Source organism: Hemiscyllium ocellatum, chromosome 3, assembly GCF_020745735.1.
Source record: "Hemiscyllium ocellatum isolate sHemOce1 chromosome 3, sHemOce1.pat.X.cur, whole genome shotgun sequence".
Lineage (NCBI taxonomy): Eukaryota > Metazoa > Chordata > Chondrichthyes > Orectolobiformes > Hemiscylliidae > Hemiscyllium > Hemiscyllium ocellatum.
Window position 1 is genome coordinate 142,898,125 of NC_083403.1, and position 19,374 is coordinate 142,917,498.

At 41.8% G+C, this 19,374-nt stretch overlaps 1 protein-coding gene across 10 annotated transcripts in view; it reads right to left on the minus strand.

Moving 5' to 3' along the window:
* dnmt3ab (DNA (cytosine-5-)-methyltransferase 3 alpha b) overlaps positions 1-19,374 on the minus strand; it is a 608,585-nt gene that overhangs the window by 117,279 nt on the left and 471,932 nt on the right. For 7 of the 10 annotated variants that reach the window (XM_060854172.1, XM_060854182.1, XM_060854146.1 and 4 more), the window contains 3 exons: positions 14,021-14,044; positions 12,680-12,792; positions 3,636-3,819 (listed from right to left, as the gene is read on the minus strand). In XM_060854172.1, coding sequence (XP_060710155.1) covers positions 3,636-3,819; positions 12,680-12,792; positions 14,021-14,044 — 321 coding nt within the window. The remainder of the gene's footprint in view (positions 1-3,635; positions 3,820-12,679; positions 12,793-14,020; positions 14,045-19,374) is intronic. The other 3 variants (XM_060854193.1, XM_060854164.1, XM_060854156.1) reach the window with 1 other exon arrangement.

The following is a 19,374-nucleotide window of genomic DNA, read 5'->3' on the forward strand; positions in this document are numbered from 1 at the left end:
TTCCCTAATCCTACCAGCTAAAGACTTTTCATGTCCCCTTCTCGCTTCTCTTAGCTCCCTCTTTAGCTCCTTCCTGGCTACCTTATAACACTCAATCGCCCCTACTGAACCTTCACGCCTGACGCTCGTGGTGAACACAAGTATTCACTCAATTTCACTTTGCAACCAAGGCATAGTTTAGATGATGGCACAAGCAGAACGTGTGCATGATGAGACACTGGGCACAAGTGATCTACAGCCAGAACACAGGGCAAGTATACTACAAGCGTCAGCTCACGAGTTACTACCGAGTCCTTAGATGAGGAAGCTGGTGGGACAGGCTACAGAGGTCAGTGAATGGTTATGCGCAAGCAAATAACTGGTGCACTGCCATGTCCTCTGGAAAGCCTCTGTGTGATGTCATGATGCAAGGAGAACTCCACACCAACTGAAGATGGGCTTTGAGCAGAGCTTGGAGTCCAAACATTTCATCAAGGAAATAGTGGCTGAAGTTGTTCTGTCCTTTGTGGAGCGATAGCCAACGCGGTGGCTTCCACCGCAGCATAAGCAGCAATCATCCAACCTCCATGTGCTGCAGTGGAAGTGCAGGCTTCTGCTATGTAAGCTGACTGCTGTTATCATGGCTATGTTCACAGCTATTGGACTGTTAGCGAATGGAGAATTGGGGTTCAGGTCACTGGTATCACACCTGGTTACAGTTCTTCACCGGCAACTTGTGCAATTTGTTTTCTCCCTTTTACCACCTCTTCCTCATGCACCTGCCTTCCCAATGCTTGCCCTATAGCTGGTGGTAACACTTGGTCATTTATGCTGGTGAGACCATCACAAAGTTTGACATTTGCTGTGCCAACTACTGTGAGGTTCCTCCAGTGCAAAACACAATTTCAGAAAGCCAATAATCTGCTGGTACATGTTATATGTGAGTTGTGCACCAAGGTCCTCATGCGAGCAAGATGATGATCCAGGGGAATGTGAGGAAGAGCCCTCTTTATGCAACAAATAATGAGCTGGAACACACTGCCCACAAGAGTGGTGGATGTAGAGATGATAAATGATTTCAAAAGGAATTACATGGGCCGTTCATGCTATGGAGATACAATGGGGAAATTATACTGACTGATTGCTCCATGTGGGGCTGGCAGAGACTCAATAGATCAAATAGCCTCCTGTATAAAAATGACGCTGTCACCATTGGATAGTCCTCATCAACCAGTTGCCACCCTTTGGTTTGATGTGGTGGATAAATTATAGTGGACACAGCAGAGTGCTCTAAAACAAAGGCACCAGGACTGTGGCCAGGATACTGGGCATTGCCTTGAAGATTCCATATTCATGATCACACACAAGTTGAACCTTGAGACACTGGAAGTCCTGTTGGTTCAGAACTAGGGCAATGTTGATAATGGGCACCCACAAAGTGATGTGTGTGTTGTTACTGAAAGCCTAGACTCTTAGCAAAGTCTCAACTTGTGCAAACTGAAAAATCTACTGAAAAGCTCGAATACATGGAGAAGTGTAGCAGCAGTTGGAAGAAACTACCAGCAACCAAGGAGCTAATGATAAAAGGAAAATATTGAAGATAATGGAAATCTGAAATAAAAATAGAAAGTGCTGGAGAAACTAGCATATCTAGCACAATGTGTAGAGAGATCACACAGCTAACCTTTTGAATCTAGTATGAATAAACTGGATTTTAAACATTAACTGTGTTTCTCATTCAAAAAATGCTGTCAGACCTGCTGCTTTTCTCCAGCACTTTCAGTTTTTATATAATCCTTATTAGATAATCTCTTTAAATAGCACTTCTGGAGGGTATCATCCCTGCTGGAGTTGGGAAAAACATGGATTGGAGAGTAGCTAACATTACCCCACTATTTTAAAAAAAAAGGTACAGCGAAAACAGGGAATTATAGACTCATTAGCCTGGGCTGGTAGTTGGGAGAAATGCAACAGTCCATTTAAAAAAAATTAAAAGCAGAGAACAGAGACAGAATCAGACAGAGGCCGCAGGGGCTCCGGCAGTGTTCCAATGAAGCTCAATCCAAGCTGGAGGAACAATGTCTCACTTTCCAGTTTGGCACTTTACAGTTTCTAGGACTCGACAATGAGTTCAATACCTTCACAGCATGATCTCTGTCCTCCATCTGATTACAACATGGCCTCCACCTCTTGTTTTGTTGGCTTTACACTCAGCAGAATGGACATGTTTTCTCTGCTTCATGCCTATTTTACATCTCAATATTTCTTTTACCTGCATGAGGACTCCCTTTTGTCTTTTGTACTGGCATCCTAACCACCTGTTTTACTCGCTCCATCTCTGCCTCTCTCAACAGAATAAAAACTAACATTTTCCGCCAGCTTTTAGTTTTAAAGAAACTTGGACTTGAAACTTTAACTATATCTCTCTCTGATGATGCTGCCAGACTGGCTAAGTTTCTTCAAATTTTCATCTTTTTATTTCAAATTACCGACATCAGCAGCATGTTGCTTTCATTCCGGCACATTATCAGCTTTTGAGGGCTGGAGGGTGGTTGGTGAGATGCTCTCAGCAATGAATGAGCTTGATAATTGGCAAGTCTAATGATCAGTAGGCACTGGAACAGGATGACGTTTATTGGTTGAAATTAGGATATTTCAACACCACAGGAGGAAGTTAAATTGCAAATTTAGTTTATCGAGACAAGAAATGTATTAGGTAGGGTGTATCATAATATGGGGAAATAGTTGCACTGATTAGATTATTCAACTGCTTAAGTCTATTCAGCACGATCACAGCCTCTCTGGTAACTGAATTCCACTTTTCTACCGTGGTTAAATAACCCCATAACTCTCAAAAATCTATCAACCTCTGTTTCAAAATTTTCAATTAGATTTTTGGATTTCCATGACTCTTTTTTTCCAGACATGCTCATATACAATCCACCTTTAGTTCTAAGGTCATGTCCCTTGATTGTGAACTTAGCCACCAGCAGAAAGATTTCTGTCTATATAAGCTTCAACTCCTGTTGAAGACATAATTCGGACACTGGGTTTAATGAGATCGGGGCCGTAATGATCCCAGGAGCTTGGGCTGCTTTTGAATTAGTAGCTGATGGGGTGGGAGGATAACATGGAGATGAGACAGCAGGGCAGTGGACCACATTCTGGCCTATGCAATGGCTTGCATCTCTGCGTGCTTTTTTTCAGTTATAAGAGGATCTTTATGTTCAAAGGTAAATGGAGAACTGGGACCCGGCATGTAGAAGGGATAGGTTTGTTACTGCTCATTAACTGTTTTGTAAAAAGGTTGACTTCTTTGCATTGAATATAAATGCTTCAGTGCTGTCAGCTGTTCCTGCAGATGAGAGCAGGTCGACTTCAGAAGCCTCCCGTTAAGTTGCTTAAAAAGCTCCCGAATGACTTCAAGCCACCCAATTTACAAAGCAAGCAACTTCACTTCCCTCCCTCACCTTTCAGTGTTTGGAAAGATCATCATTTGGGAACACAGACAGGAGATCAGCAGCCATACCGCTGATGTTATTTCTTTTCCATTGTCCTGCCTCAAAGCGAGCCTGACTTAGGATGGGCACCTCTATCATTTTTATGCTATATGTTTACACAGCTTTAAAAAGAAAGATCATGAAAATAATACTCACAAATTCCTGGTCATGGTTATTAGCAAAAAACTGTTGGAGCCGGACTGGCCAATCCTCCCTCCGCCTTAGCAGTCCAAAGATTCCTTTATGATTGCACATGTAACAGTTCCAGGGATCTTCTTTAATGGCTGCTTGTGCAGCACCTGGTCCAACCAACAGATCCACACATTCCACACAGAAACACCTGTATTAACAGAAAATGGAGCAGTATCACTGTACTTGGTGGCAAGTTTGTAATTCAGTGACAAGATTGCTGGATCTTACAGCTTTGGTGGTGAAGATACTTCGGGCTCCAGTATTTTCAGCAAAAGCTTCAGTACAGGTTTTACTAATGGTTTAAGAACAGGGCCAATATTACTGAAATAACAAACAAGATTTGATAATCCTCCCCAATGAGACTGAATAATTTGTAATTCCCATTACTAGAACAAGAAATTCAAAAACAAAAGTTTCTATTTTCTACTAACAGTATTACATCATAATACTTTGCAAACATTAGTGTTGAGTTTTGAGAAGATTTGTAGTTCAGGTTGAGGTTCTGGATGAAGGTTTACTCACTGTTCGATGAAAAACAAACTTTGCAGTTCAGTGAGCAAACCCACATCCATAAAAAGGTAGTTTTAACAAAAATTTTAAATTTTTATTTCTGTACAGAGTTTAAGTTCAGCTTGCAAGATTGTACTGCTTGTGTTTAACTTGCATGATGCAAATTTCTGTCTTGCCCCTGGCATTATACTTGATTCAAGACTGATCAAATATCTGCAGCATAATTAAGAGTGCTATTTAAATCTTTGTAACATTGTACAACCCCTTCAGATCAACATCAGCTGAAACAATCACCCATGAATTTGTTACGTCTAGATTTCATTATTTCAGTTCACTGTTGACTGCTCTTCTATATTTTTCCTTTGTAAATCTGAAGTCACCCAAAGCTCTGGTGTCAGGGTCCTTACTCTCAATGTCCTGTTCACAAATCACCCCTGAATTTACTGACATACACTGGCTTATGGCCAATCAGTATGCTGATTTTAAAATTCATATTCCTGGTTACAATTTCCTTCTCCATCCCTACGTTTGTATTTTTCTCACTCCCCACAGCATATCAAGATATCTTCACTCATAATTCTGGTCTCTGAAGCATTCTGATTTTAATTGTTCCTTCAGCTTCCAAAATCCAAAATTCTGAAATTCACTTCCGAAACATCTCTATCCCTTTCCTCCTTCAAGAAGCTCTTCAGAAAACTTAAAATTACCCAAAATAAAACAAAGAACGACAGATGCTGGAAATCAGAAACAAAAACAGAAACGTAGAGTCTAGAGTCTAGAGATGTACAGCATGGAAATAGACTATTCAGTCCAACCTGTCCATGTTGACCAGATATCCCAACCCAATCTAGTCCCACCTGCCAGCACCCGGCCCATATCCCTCCAAACCCTTCCTATTCATATACCAATCCAAATGCCTCTTAAATGTTATAATTTTACCAGCCTCCACCACATCCTCTGGCAGCTCAGTCCATACACGTACCACCCTCTGCGTGAAAAAGTTGCCCCTTAGGTCTCATTTATAACTTTCCCCTCTCACCCTAAACCTATGCCCTCTAGTTCTGGACTCCCCGACCTCAGGGAAAAGACTTTGCCTATTTATCCTATCTATGCCCCTCATAATTTTGTAAACCTCTATAAGGTCACCCCCTCGGCCTCCGACGCTCCAGGGAAAACAGCCCCAGCCTGTTCAGCCTCTGCCTGTAGCTCAGATCCTCCAACCCGGGTAAGATCCTTGTAAATCTTTTCTGAACCCTTTCAAGTTTCACAACATCTTTCCGATATGAAGGAGACCAGAATTGCACGCAATATTCCAAATATGTAGCAGGTCTGGCAGCATCCGTGGAGGGAAACAGCTGTAATGTTTCAAGCCCAGTGACCCTCTTTCAGAACCTGAACCTCTCCACAGAAGCTGTCAGACCTGCTGACTTTCTCCAGAAATTTCTGTTCTTGTTAAAAGTGACCTCTTAGACCCAACCTTTTGACCATCTTACTAAATATTACCTTGTGATTTAGTGCTTAATTATGAATTATCACACTCCTGAAGCTCCCTACAGGTGTGAATTACATTGAACATGTTCCACCCATTAAGCACTAGGTGGGGGGAGGATGTTTGCATTGTGGTAATGTCACTGGCTGAGCAACCCAGAGACCCAGGTTTAGACATTGTGGAAATGCGTTCACATTGCACCACTGTAGTTGGTGGAACTTAATTTAATAAAGTTCCCAGAGTCGATGAAATTACATCTGATGGCCCTACTCCATATACCACACTTTTTATGGTCTGCTGGGAATTAGACAGGATCTTCATGATGCCATTACCACAACATTGTACAAAAAAGAAAGAAGTCAAACTGGTCCAACTACTGGGGGATCACTCTCCTTTCTATGGTGTGGAAGGTCCTGACAAGAACACAGGAACATGGTTGTGCTTAGCATTATAAGACCACAGGAGTAAAGCCAACAGTTTCTAAACATACAAAGGTACCACAGACATAGGATTTGAACTTCGACAATTCTAAGAAAAGCATTTTGAGAAAACAAGGGTCTATATATCACTTTTGTAGATTCCAACAAGGCACTAGACACCATGAGCCGAGATGGCCTTTGCAAAATCCTTGAAAAGTTTGTATGCCCCGGTATAGTAGTTTCATGAAAATTAATACAGAAAAGTCAAAGATGATTTGCAACCTCCCGAATTCCTTCTGAATCTCCAATGATGTGAAGCAGGGTTGTGTGCTCGCCCTGCCTTTATTCACCATATTCTTTGGCTTGATGCTTCTGCAGGCAACATAAAACCTTAAAGAGGTTATTTGTTTACCCTTCTGACCCGATGGAGGTCTTTTCAACTTCAGATAGCTTCAGACTCAAATAAATAGAGGAACCTCGATTATCCTAATGACATGGGTGGGGAGTACTTTGTTCAGATAATTGAAAGTTCGATAATCAAATGCATCGGGACCCTGTGACCTTGTTCAGATAATCGATGTTTGGATAATTGAGGTTCCTTGTATACAGGGAAAACTCATCTGTGAACTTCTTTTTCTGGTCCACAATCAGAAAACAACAGTTTTCCAAGGCATAACCATAGGTTCTGACTGCAGTTGTGTACATCTGTGAGAGAGCTTCCACCTGTGCTGCCTCCACAGCATCTTCACTAGCTGAACCACATCACAGGCACTGAAGTCCTGGAAATAGCTAATACCATCACCAAAGAGGCCATCCTCCTGGAAAGACATTGCTTGGTGAGATCATATTGACATCTAGCCAAAGATCAAAAGAAATGTTGGAAAAGTCTGGCTGGGTGGTATAAGGTTTTCTTTAACTCTTTCCTGCAACGTGAACCTTATTGGACCCTGCACCATGAATATTGTTGAAAGATTAAAACTCGTTACCCTCCCTTAAAGCCTTTGAGAAGCCGGTGGCAAGTGGCAGGTATACACACAATACTGTTATGAAGGAAGCTTTAAGATTTTGATCCAACAATTATGAGGGAATGATCTAGTTCTAAGTAAGGGCAGTGTGTTACTTGGAAAGGGAATTTACAAGTGGTGGCATCCTCATGCATCTGTTGCCTTTCTAGGTTTTAGAAGTTCTAGATTTGAAAGATACTGTCAAAGGAGTCTTGGTGATTGCTGCAGTGCATCTTGTAGTTGGGACACTTTGCTGCTAATGTACATTTGTTTTGGTGGAGTGAATGTTTTAAGTTGATAAGAGTTATCAATCAAAGAAGCTGCTTTGTCATAGAGTCACAGAGTCCTCCAGCACAAAGACAGGCCCTTAGGCCCAAACTGGTCCATACTGACCAAAATGTCCGTCCACACTAACCCCATTTCCCTACACATTGCCCATATGCTTCTAGTTTTTCCAATTCATGTATTTGTCCAAATGCCTTTTAAAGAAGGGCTTATGCCCAAAATGTCGAATTTCCTGCTCCTTGGATGCTGCCTGACCTGCTGCGCTTTTCCAGCAACACATTTTCAGCTCTGATCTCCAGCATCTGCAGACCTCACTTTCTTCTCAAATGCCTTTTAAATCTTGTTAATGTACCCACCTCAACTACTTCAGCTGGCAGATCATTCCAAAAGCATACCCCCCTCTGTGTAAAAATGTTGCCCCTCAGGTTCCCTTTTAATCTTTCCCCTTAAACTGATGCCCTCAATTCACCAACCCTGGTAAAAAGACTGAGGGCATTCACCTATCCATGCCCCTTATGATCTTATACACCTCTATAAGATCCTCCCTGAGTATCCCATGCTTTAAAGGAAAAAGTCCTAGCTTGTCCAACCTCTCCCTACAACTCAAACCATTGAGTCCAGGCAACAACCTGTCCTGGATGGTTTTATGTTTCTTCTGTACTGTTGGAGCTGCATTCATCTAGGGAAGTGGAGAATAATCCAACCTTCTCCTTACTTGTATCTTGAAGATGCTCAAGAGACTTTGAGAGTCTGGAGGTAGGTCATTTGACACAAACTTCTCAGATTCTGAGCTGTTGTTGTACACAGTATTTGTATGGCAGCTCCAATTCAGTTTTTAGTCAATGGTAACCTCCACGATGTTGATAGTGAAGCTTCAGCAATGCCACCGAATGTCAAGGAAGGATGTTAGATGTCACTGGCTGGTACTTATGAAATCTGAATGGTACATGTATGAAAGATTAAAAACTTTATAAGTAATATCAGCAAATGAAAACATACGGAAGGAAATGTATAGGGTACAGCTGGATCCTTGGGACTTCAAAGGTGGCAGTGCAGGGTCAGACAGAGAAGCCATTGTTTGAGATACTCTTGCTATGATTGGATAGCTAGAAAGGAAGCAAGGCTGGGAGGGGAAGGCATAACAACACTGTGGGTTGCTAACCATGTTACATATCAATGTAAATTAAGCAATTTCTCATTTAGTCACTAAATAGAAGAAACCTTGCTTTTAAATGTTTGAAGCTGTATTGAAGCAGGAACAAATGGATAAATAGTGGAGAGGCAGAACATATCTAAAGATGAAAATAAGACTGGGATTCAACTGTGGTTTGGAGCCTGTATGTGTCAAAAAGAGCAATGCATAATATTCTTTCGGGTTCTCCTTCGAGAAAATGTTTGCCAAGTTCTGTTGCCTCTGTTATGACCATTTATGCTTTGCTTGCTGCTTCCCATCTCTAATCTCCCTGAACCTCACAGCCCCTCAAAATATCTTGTTCCTTTTAATTCTCAGCCCTACTGCGTTCCCAAATATAACTGATTCAACATTGATATCTGTGCCTTCAGTTGGCTGTGTCCCAAGCTCTGCATCTCCATCCCTCCAGCTTTCCAAATACAGTATGGTCTTCATTTAAGACTCCTCTTCAACCAAACTCTTAATCATCTGAGTCAAGAGTTTGGTGCTGTAAAAGCACAGCAGGTCAGGCAGCATTCAATGAGCAGGAGAATCGACGTTTCGGGCATTAACCCTTCATTATGAATGAGGCTTGTGAGCTGGGGGTAGGCGGGTGGTGGCGAGAGATAAATTAATCGTCTGATCTAACATCGCCTTGGGTGGCTCAGTGTCATACTTTTCTTATATAAAGCGTCTTGGGATTTTATCTATGTTAAAGGTGCTAGATAAATATAGGCAGCTGGTTTGACCCCAGTAACACATAATACATAGAACAGTACAGGCCCTCAGCTCTTGATGTCATGCCGGCCTTTTATCCTTCTCTAAGATCAGACTAACCTACATATCCTTCCACGTGCCTATCCAAGAGTTGCTTAAATGTCCCAAATGTCTCTGACTCTACTACCACTGCTGGCAGTGCGTTCTACACATCCACCATTCTCTGCATAAAGAACCTACCTCTGACATCTCCCCTAAACCTTCCTCCAATCTCTTCAAATTATGCCCCCATATGATAGACATTTCCACCCTGGGAAAAAGTCTCTGGTTAGCTACTCTATGCCTCTCATCATCTTGTACACCTCTATCAAGTCACCTCTCATTCTTCTTCGCTGCAATGAGAAAAGTCCTAGCTCCCTCAACCTTTCTTCAGAAGACATGCCCTCCAGTCCAGGCAGCATCCTGGTAAACCTCCTCTGCACTCTCTCTAAAGCTTTCACATCCTTCCTATAATGAGGTGACCAGAACTGAACACAATATTCCAAGTGTGGTCAGACCAGGACTCCAACAGCTGCAGCATAACTTCACAGCTCTTAAATTCAATCCCCCTGCTAATGAAAGCCAACACACCATACACTTTCTTGACAACCCTATCAACCTGGTTGGTAACTTTGAGGGATCCATGGACATGGATTCCAAGATCCCTCTCTTCCTCCACACTGCCAAGAATCCTACCTTTAGCCCTCTAATCTGCATTCAAATTCAACCTTCCACAATGAATCACTTCATATTTTTCCAGGTTGAACTCCATCTGCCATTTCTCAGCCCAGTTCTGCATCCTGTTAATGTCCTGTTGCAACCTACAACAGCCCGCCACGCTATCGCAACTCCACTAACTTTCGTGTCATTGGCAAACTTACTAACGCACCCTTCTACTTCCTCATCCAAGTCATTTATAAAAATCACAAAGAGCAGACATCCCAGAACCCATCCCTGCAGAACATCAGTGGTCACCAAGCTCCAGACTAATTACTTTCCATCTACCACCAACCTCTCTCTTCTATGGGTCAGCCAATTCTGTATCCAGACAGCCAGGTTTCCCTGTATCCCATGCCTCCTTACTTTCTGATTGAGCCTACCATGGGGAACCTTATCAAATACCTTTCTAAAATCCATGTTACCATATCCACTGCTCTACCTTCATCAATGTGTTTTGTCACATCCTCAAATAATGCAATAAGGTTTGTGAGGCATGACCTGCCCCTCACAATGCTGACTATCTCTAATCAAACTATGGTTTTCAAAGTAATCATAAATCTTGTCTCTCAGAATCCTCTCCAATACTTTGCCCACCACTGATATAAGACTGACTGGTTTGGTAATTCACAGAATTATCCCTATTCCCTTTGTTGAAAAGGGAATAACATTTGCCACCCTCCAAACTTCTGGTACTACTCCAGTGGACAGTGAGGGTGCAAAGATCATTGCCAAAGGTGTAGCAATCACTTCCCTCCCTTCCCATGGTAACCTTGGGTATATCCTGTCCAGCCCAGGGATTTATCTATCTTTATACTTTTCAAAATTTTCAGCACATCCTCCTTCCTAACATCAACCTGTTCGAGCATATCAGCCTATTTCACGCTGTCCTCATACAGGACAAAGTCCCTCTCAGTAGTGAATACTGAAACAAAATATTCATTAAGGCCCTCCCCTACTTCCTCTGACTCCAGGCACAAATTCCCTCCACTGAACCTGATCGGCTCAGCCCTCTCTAAGGCCATCCTCTTGCTCCTCACATAAATGTAGAATGCCTTAAGGTTATCCTTAATCCCACCTGCCAAGGCTTTTCATGTCCCCTTCTAGCTCTCCTAAGTTCATTCTTCAGCTCCTTCCCGGTTACCTTGTAACCCTCCAAAGCCCTGTCTGATCCTTGCCTCCCCAACCTAAGTAAGCTTCCTTCTTCCTCCTGACTAGATGTTCCACATCCCTTGTCACCCAAGGTTCTTTCACCCTACCATCCCTTCCTTGCCTCAATGGGACAAACCTGTCCAGCACGATTACCAAGTGCTTCCGAAACAACCTCCACATTTCGGTCGTGCATTTCCCTGAGAACATGTGTTCCCGATTTAGGCGTCCCAGTTCCAATAGCACTGCAATTTCCCCATTCTGCAATTAAATACTTTCCCATACTAGGCAAAAGTGAGGACTGCAGATGCTGGAGATTAGAGTTGAGAGTGTGGTGCTGGAAAAGCACAGCAGGTCTGGCAGCATCCAAGGAGCAGGAAAATCGATGTTTCGGGCAAAAGCCCTTCATCAGGAATCCTGATAAAGGGCCTTTGTCCAAAACATTGATTTTCCTGTTCCTTGGATGCTGCCTGTCCTGCTATATCTTTCCAGTACCATAATTCAACTACTTTCCCATACTGTCTGCTCCCATTCCTCTCCATGAGTATAGTAAAGTTCATGCAGTTGTGTTCACTATCACTGAAATCTTCTCCCACTGAGAGATCTGACAACTGCTATGGTTCATTACCAAGCACCAAATCTAAAATGGCCTCCCCTCTAGTCAGCCTAGCTACATATTGAGTCAGGAATCCTTCCTGGACACACCTGACAAAAACTGCTCCATCCAAACCATTCAAACTAATTAGCCCAGCCCTCAGCTTCACAGATTGATTGCCTTCCCTCTTCAGCACTCTTTGATCTCCTCTCTGATGATCCGTAACTCCAGGCACTGCCAACTTGATCTCAGAACAGCAATTTTTATTGGATTATTATTTTAACCCCGAGAGTTGATAGCCTTTATTATGCATCAAAAATACTGCAACTTTATCAATTAATAAATTGAAAATCTTAACTTCAAAAAGCCCTGTTTTATTCCAATTGCCCAATCTGACAGTGTCATAATGAAAATTCAAATTAATCATAGCATAATTACAGTGGAGAACCTTAAAGTCTAAAATGATGTTACGGATGTATAGGTTATTTTAGTATTTGTGAGATTAATTTACACAATATATTTTCTTAGGTAGAAGCTCTTAAAGAGAATTTTTCCCAAATTGAGTGTGTATGCATAAAATCTGCCTTAAGTCTCAATATTACCTCATTCTGATTTATCTGCATACATGATTTAAATATTGTGGTTTAAATGTGGTGATTTAAGCCTGTAATAATCTGACAATAAGTGACTTATCCACACTCATATCCAGCAAAGATATAGAATGTAACGTACAATGTTACTGCAAAATGGGATAACTCCTGGATCATGCAGCATGTGACTTGCTTTCAGTCTGTCACAACCGTGGAAAGTACATTCATCACAGTGCATTGCCATTAGTATCCTATAAGGTGATTGTGCATTCTGCATTTCTTCTTTTCCATTTCCTAGTTGTAGAAATCTGAATTGATCATACCTGCAACAATTATTGTTTCCGCACATGAGTACCTCCCTGCCCCCACAGCAGATGGTACAGTAGGACTGGTAACCGTCATCATCGTACTGGTATGCACACTCCAAGAAGCAATTCTGCAAACAACCACAACATGATTTGGAATTTCATAACCGGCAATTCAACTGTACTTTCTTTAGCCTTCAGTGCACCTTGTAGTCATCGTGAGCTAGTGCAATGGTGCTCACTTTTGGATTGTCTATGCCACTCAGTGCTTGACTTCAATTACACAGATTCTTCCACAACATTAAGCTTTAATATCAAAAAAAATCTGACTAAATAATAGCATTCTATGGGTTGGCCTGTGGCTTTGAAGTATCAATATGCCACATTACAGAGTTTCACAATATGGGTTCAGGCCTGCTAACCTGCTGGGGTATCTTGAGAAGGTAAGTAGAGACAAGGTACTTCCCAGCAGGGAGAGAGGGAGGATCAGAGGTTCAGTAAGTCTATGGTGCTCTCAAGCACTTCCTAGAAGCCAACTCAAACACTGGCTTTGGCCTGAAACAGATTACCGACCCGTCCTCTCAGTCAGAAAATGGTGGGCGATGACCTAGAAAAAGGAAAAGAAGAGGGCTGAGAGTAGACAACACTTCTCTTAAAGAGACCTGCCCATGGTGGTGGAGGAAAAGGAAATGGGCATATTTATATGTGTGTAACACACAAACCACTGCAGAAAAATAATCAGAAATGGTAAAGCTATTTAGTTTGTCCCAGAAGTAATGATTTGACACAAGCACGTGAAATACAGACATGAAGCAGGGAACAATCTTACACATCGTGAGGACCTGTCCCCTTTCACTTTCCATTTCACATCTGTTTCAAGTAAGTAACTGTCTCCTAGAATCTACAGAAGAGATTTACAACCAGTTATTAGTTTTTAATTAACCTTATTTTAAGCCCAACACCGTGTGGCACACATTGTGGTGGGGAAGAGAAAAATACTTTCTATTTGAAGTATTTTCTCTGCTCCTCACCTAATATAATTCCTCATTAACCCTTTGAGTACTTGCTGTGCCTTGCAGCTTTCACAATGTGCACATTGGGCCCTATTTTCAAACCTTTTGCTGCTTTGAAATGTCATTCGCAGAGTGTTTGTTTTGGGCAAGTTGCACTTGCAAAAGTTTTACTTTTCCCCCCCCCCCTTTGTCTGGGGCAGAGCGCATTGCAGTTGCACAAAAAAACGTCTGCAAAGGTTTTCTGCAGTTTTTGGAGACAATTCCCGTAGGATTATCGCACTGAGGATGCGATATTCGAATCTCATGAACTGCCACAAATTGTCACATTTGCGTGAAAATGACTTACCCCGGTTTTAACTTGCCGTAAGCCCTGCAGAAACAAGAAACATACATTAAAATAAAAAAAATGTGAATGTGTTTCACAAATGACAAGGTATGTAGATGTTTTGGGAAACAGAACAATGCACAAGTCATAACTTCGCATTCTGAGGGGGGGTCATCTTCCCAAATGTTTGTGATCTTTGCAGGGCCTGACATTGTCTTCTGTTTCCTTTTATTTTCCTGCAAGAATTTCCTGGTTCACCATGATTAAAAAGTGTCTTTTTTGATTTTCTCCAATAATGTAATTGACACATGATAGTGCAAAAGGTGGCATTAAAATAAAACTTGGTTCAGCAAGATGTAACAGTGCGCAATTTTAAAAACATCCCAAAAATTTTCAAATGGAAAATTTCACCCATGTTCTGCAGTGCATCTCTGCAAGCTAAGCAGCCATTGTGCAATCTAAAATGCAAACCATTGAAAATAGGGCCCATCACATTTCACACAAGGTGATACTGTATTTGTTGAATACCATAAAGTAATTAACAGAGCAGTGTGAAAGCATGCATCAGGTCTTTATTCACATTCTTGTAAGAGTCCTCAAAGGGTTTGTTTCTCTGAAATAACAACTTTTCCTCCACTTGTTCTCCATTCAGAAAATGCTGCAACCTGTGGAATTTCTTTAACTCAATATTAGCAGAACTTAGCATAACGCAAAAGTTTGATGAACTCTGCCTTATATTTGCTTGTACAAGATAAATGTAAAGCAGCTTTGAGTAAAGCAGATATGACATGATCATGTGTCTCTAAGTGGCAAGAGAACTCCACAAGTAATCATTATTTTGGGCATACTGCATCTGCTTCAGTCAAATATTTGATTCCCAAACTTTGAAGATACTGTCTCTCATAGATGCATAACTGCAATTTGATTATGATACTGGATAATAACCCCTTTTGTGTTTCTATAGTGAAGCGTTTCCATCAAATTCAACATCACATGCACAATATTATAATCAAGTATATATATGTCAGTGTGTAAGGGCTCTTGCGATGCAGTGGCAGCGTCCCTTCCCCTGGCCAGGGCGCTCGGGTTTAAGTCCCACCTGTTCCAGAGGTGTGTAATAACATCACTGAACAAGTTCATTAGAAAAATAGTTGTGTAAAAAACAAATAACTGTCTGTGAGTATGGGCTCTTGTGGTGCACTGGTAGTGTCACTACCTCAGAGTCAGGAGGCTTAGATTCAAGAACCACCTACTCCAGAGGTGTCATAACATTTTTCAACAGGTTAATTAGAAAGATCTACAAGCAGTAAAGAGAACTATATGTCTGTTTCCAATGGGCTTCTAATGCAACTATACCCTTTCTTAGTAATAAAACCAAAACTATGCACATAGTACTTTAGATGTGATTTCACCTGTACATGTGCAGCAAAATATCTTTGCTTTTATATTCCATTCCTGTTTCAGTGAAAGACAGCATTCAATTTGCCTTCCTAACCACTTGTTGTACTTGCATGCTAACTCATGCTTCATATACTAGGACACCCAGATTCTGTTGAGTTCTACAATCTAGCTATTTAAATAATATGCTGCTTACCCAGTCCATATGATCAAGTTCGCAGTTTCTTTAACCTATCCATATCCTTTTACTGATTCCTCAGGTTTTCACAACTTGCTTTATTACCTATCTTTGTGTTGTCAGCAAATTCAGCAATCATTCATCCCGTTCCTTCACCCAAGTCACTGAATAGATTGTAAACAGCTACTGAACCTAAGGGCAGAATGAGGCACAAAACTGTTTCTCCCCCTCCAGATAGAGGTTGGAATCTAACCCTGTGACATTCTCTTGTTTTTTGTTTGCAGGGACCTGCTGTGTAAACCACAAAAGCAAGGCTCCCATCATGAGAACCACAGGAAAACTATATTTCCTCCTACAAACCATTTTTATTTGGTGCTGCAGCATTTTAGAAGCCAAAAAAAATTATCCTTGGAGAGATTGCTGAGTCATCAAGAACATTCTAAAAGGTGTCAAATTTTGTCATTGGATACTGAATTGTAATATAGATATGTTTCAAAGGAGTGATTCATTACAGGGATAAAACCTGCAAAGGTACATTAATGCTTAAATTAATCAGCATGTTGCATTTGACATATATTTCAGTACTTTTCCAATTGCCAAAAGAGTGATCACACTTTAAAAATGCAAACAAAAATGTCAGCCTCTGTTGCCATGTTTCACAAACTGACAGAGCTGCTAAAATAAAACCTGCTTTCAAAAGTTAAGGGAAAAAAAATCACAGCATTTATCGCCAGGTATTCTGCTTTAAAATGGAAGTCTGATATCTGTTCTGTTAATTTCAGATGATATACTTTGGAGGCATTTGTTACGACAGCTATAGCCGTTGTAACCGTGAATCCTTGAAAAGCTGTTAATGGCTTCAGCTCACCAGATGGTCCATTGACCAAAGAATTATTGACCGTTTTAAGGAGCTGTGATAACAGATAGCCGTTGCACGTAATTTGTGGCTACAAAGGTGCTTAAAATGACTACAATTTGTTTTTCACAGTTAGAGTAAGCTCTCTTCTCGTATCAATGACAATGTATTTCAATTCAGCATTTTATTTAATAGTGGGTGTTTATATTACCCAACCCCCACATAATTTTAAATGATTCCAATTGCTATTGTGAGTGTGCATTGGGGTTTAATAATGAGAAATGAGGAAATGGCCGAGGCATCAAACAGGTATTTTGTGTCAATCTTCACAGTGGAAGACACAAATAACATGCCAATAATTGATGACAAAGACGTTTTGGCAGGTGAGGACCTAGAAAAGATCATTATCACTAAAGATGTAGTTTTGGGTAAGCTAATGGAGCTAAAGGTAGACAAGTCTACTGGCCCTGATGGAATGCATCCCATGGTATTAAAAGAGATGGTATGGAGCAGTTCTGGCAGATTAGAATACATTAAATGTGATGCCACTGCTTGAAAAAGGAGGCAGACAAAAGATGGGTAATTACAGGCCCATTAGCTTTCCTTCTGTAGTGGGGAAAATGCATGAATCTATAATCAAGGAAGAACTAGCGAGACATCTGGAACGAAACTGTCCCATCAGGCAGTCACAGCTTCGGTTCAACAAAGGCAGGTCATGTTTAATTAATTTACTGGAATTCTATGAGGACATTACAGGGTGTGCAATGGACAATGGGGAATTGGTAGATAATAGACAATAGGTGCAGGAGTAGGCCATTCTGCCCTTCGAGCCTGCACCACCATTCAATATGATCATGGCTAATCATCCTCAATCAGTATCCTGTTCCTGCCTTATCTCCATAACCCTTGATTCCACTATCCTTGAGAGCTCTATCCAACTCTTTCTGAAATGAATCGAGAGACTGGGCCTCCACTGCTCTCTGGGGCAGAGCATTCCACACAGCCACCACTCTCTGGGTGAAGATATTTCTCCTCATCTCTGTCCTAAATAGTCTACCCCGTATTTTTAAGCTGCGTCCTCTGGTTCGGCACTCACCCATCAGCGGAAACATGTTTCCTGCCTCCAGAGTGCCCAATCCTTTAATAATCTTATATGTTTCAATCAGATCCCCTCTCAGTCTTCTAAACTCAAGATGTGGTGTATCTGGATTTGCAGAAGGCAATTGACAAGGTACCGCATAAAAGGCTGCTGCATAAATTGCACAGCATTATTGATAACGCATTAGCATGGATAGAAGATTAGTTAGTTAACAGAAAGTGAAGAGTGAGGATAAATGGGTGTTTTTCTGTGTGGTGATCAGTGGCCTCAGGGATTCGTGGTGGGACCACAATGGTTTACAATTTACATAGATGATTTAGAGTTGGGGACCAAGTGTAGTGTGTCATAGTTCACAGATGACACTAAAATGGGTGGTAGAGCAAAGGACAAAGTTTGCAGAGGGATATAAATAGTTTAATTGAGTTTGGGAAGGGTCTGGCAGATGGAGTATAATATTGGTAAATGCGAAGTCATCCATTTTGGTAGGAATAAAAGCAAAATGGACTATGATTTGAATGGTAAGATATTGCAGCATGCTGCTGTGCAGAGGGACCTGGGTGTCCTTCTGCATGAATCACACACGTTGGTTTGCAGATGCAGCAGGTAATTAAGGCGGCAAATGGAATATTGTCTTTTAGATTAGATTACTTAAAGTGTGGAAACAGGCCCTTCGGCCCCACAAGTCCACACTGACCCGCCGAAGCGCAACCCACCCATATCCCTACATTTACCCCTTGCCTAACACTACAGGCAATTTAGCGTGGCCAATTCACCTGACCCGCACATCTTTGGACTGTGGGAGGAAACCCACGCAGACACGGGGAGAACGTGCAAACTCCACACAGTCAGTCGCCTGAGTCAGGAATTGAATCCTGGTCTCAGGTGCTGTGAGACAGCAGTGCTAACCACTGTGCCACCGTGCCGCCCGAGGGGATGCTAGAGGGGATGGAGTCTAAAAATAGGGACATCATTCTGCAAAGTATCAGGTGCTGGTGAGCCCATACCTGGAGTAGTGTGTACAGTTTGGTCTTCTTATTTGAGAAAGGATTTACTGGCACTGGAAGCGGTGCAGAGGAGGTTGACTAGGTTGATTCTGGAGTTGAGGGGATTGACCTATGAGGAGACACCGAGTACAGTGGGACTATACCATTAGGATTTAGAAGAATAAAGGGGGCATCTTGTGAAAGCATATCAAATTATGAAGGGAATAGAGTCATAGAGATGCACAGCACAGAAACAGACCCTTCGGTCCAACTCGTCCATGCTGACCACATATCCCAACCCATCTAGTTCTACCTGCAAGCACCTGGCCCACATCCCTCCAGACCCTTCCTATTCATTTCAAATAGATAAGATAGAAGCAGGGAGGTTGTTTCCACTTCATCATTCGTGATGAAGGGTTTATGCCCGAAACATCGATTCTCCTGCTCCTCGGATGCTGCCTGACCTGGTGTGCTTTTCCAGCGCCACACTCTTGACTCTGATCTCCAGCAGCTGCAGTCCTCATTATCTCCAGGATATTTCTAATAGCAGGTGAAACTAGAACTAATGGGCATATTAGCCTCAAAATGAGGGGGAGCAGATTTAGGACTGAGCTGAGGAGGAACTTCTTCACCCAAAAGATTGTAAATCTGTGGAATTCCCTGCCGAATAAAGTAGTTCAGGCTATGTCACTGACTGTTCTTAAGGCAAAGGCAGACAGATTCTTGAACAGTAAAGGAATTAAAGGTTAGGGTGAGAGGGCAGGTAAATGGAGCTGAAGCCACAAAAAGATCAGTAATGATGTTACTGAATGGTGGAGCAGGCTCAATGGGCCTGATTAGCCTACTCCTGCTTCTATTATG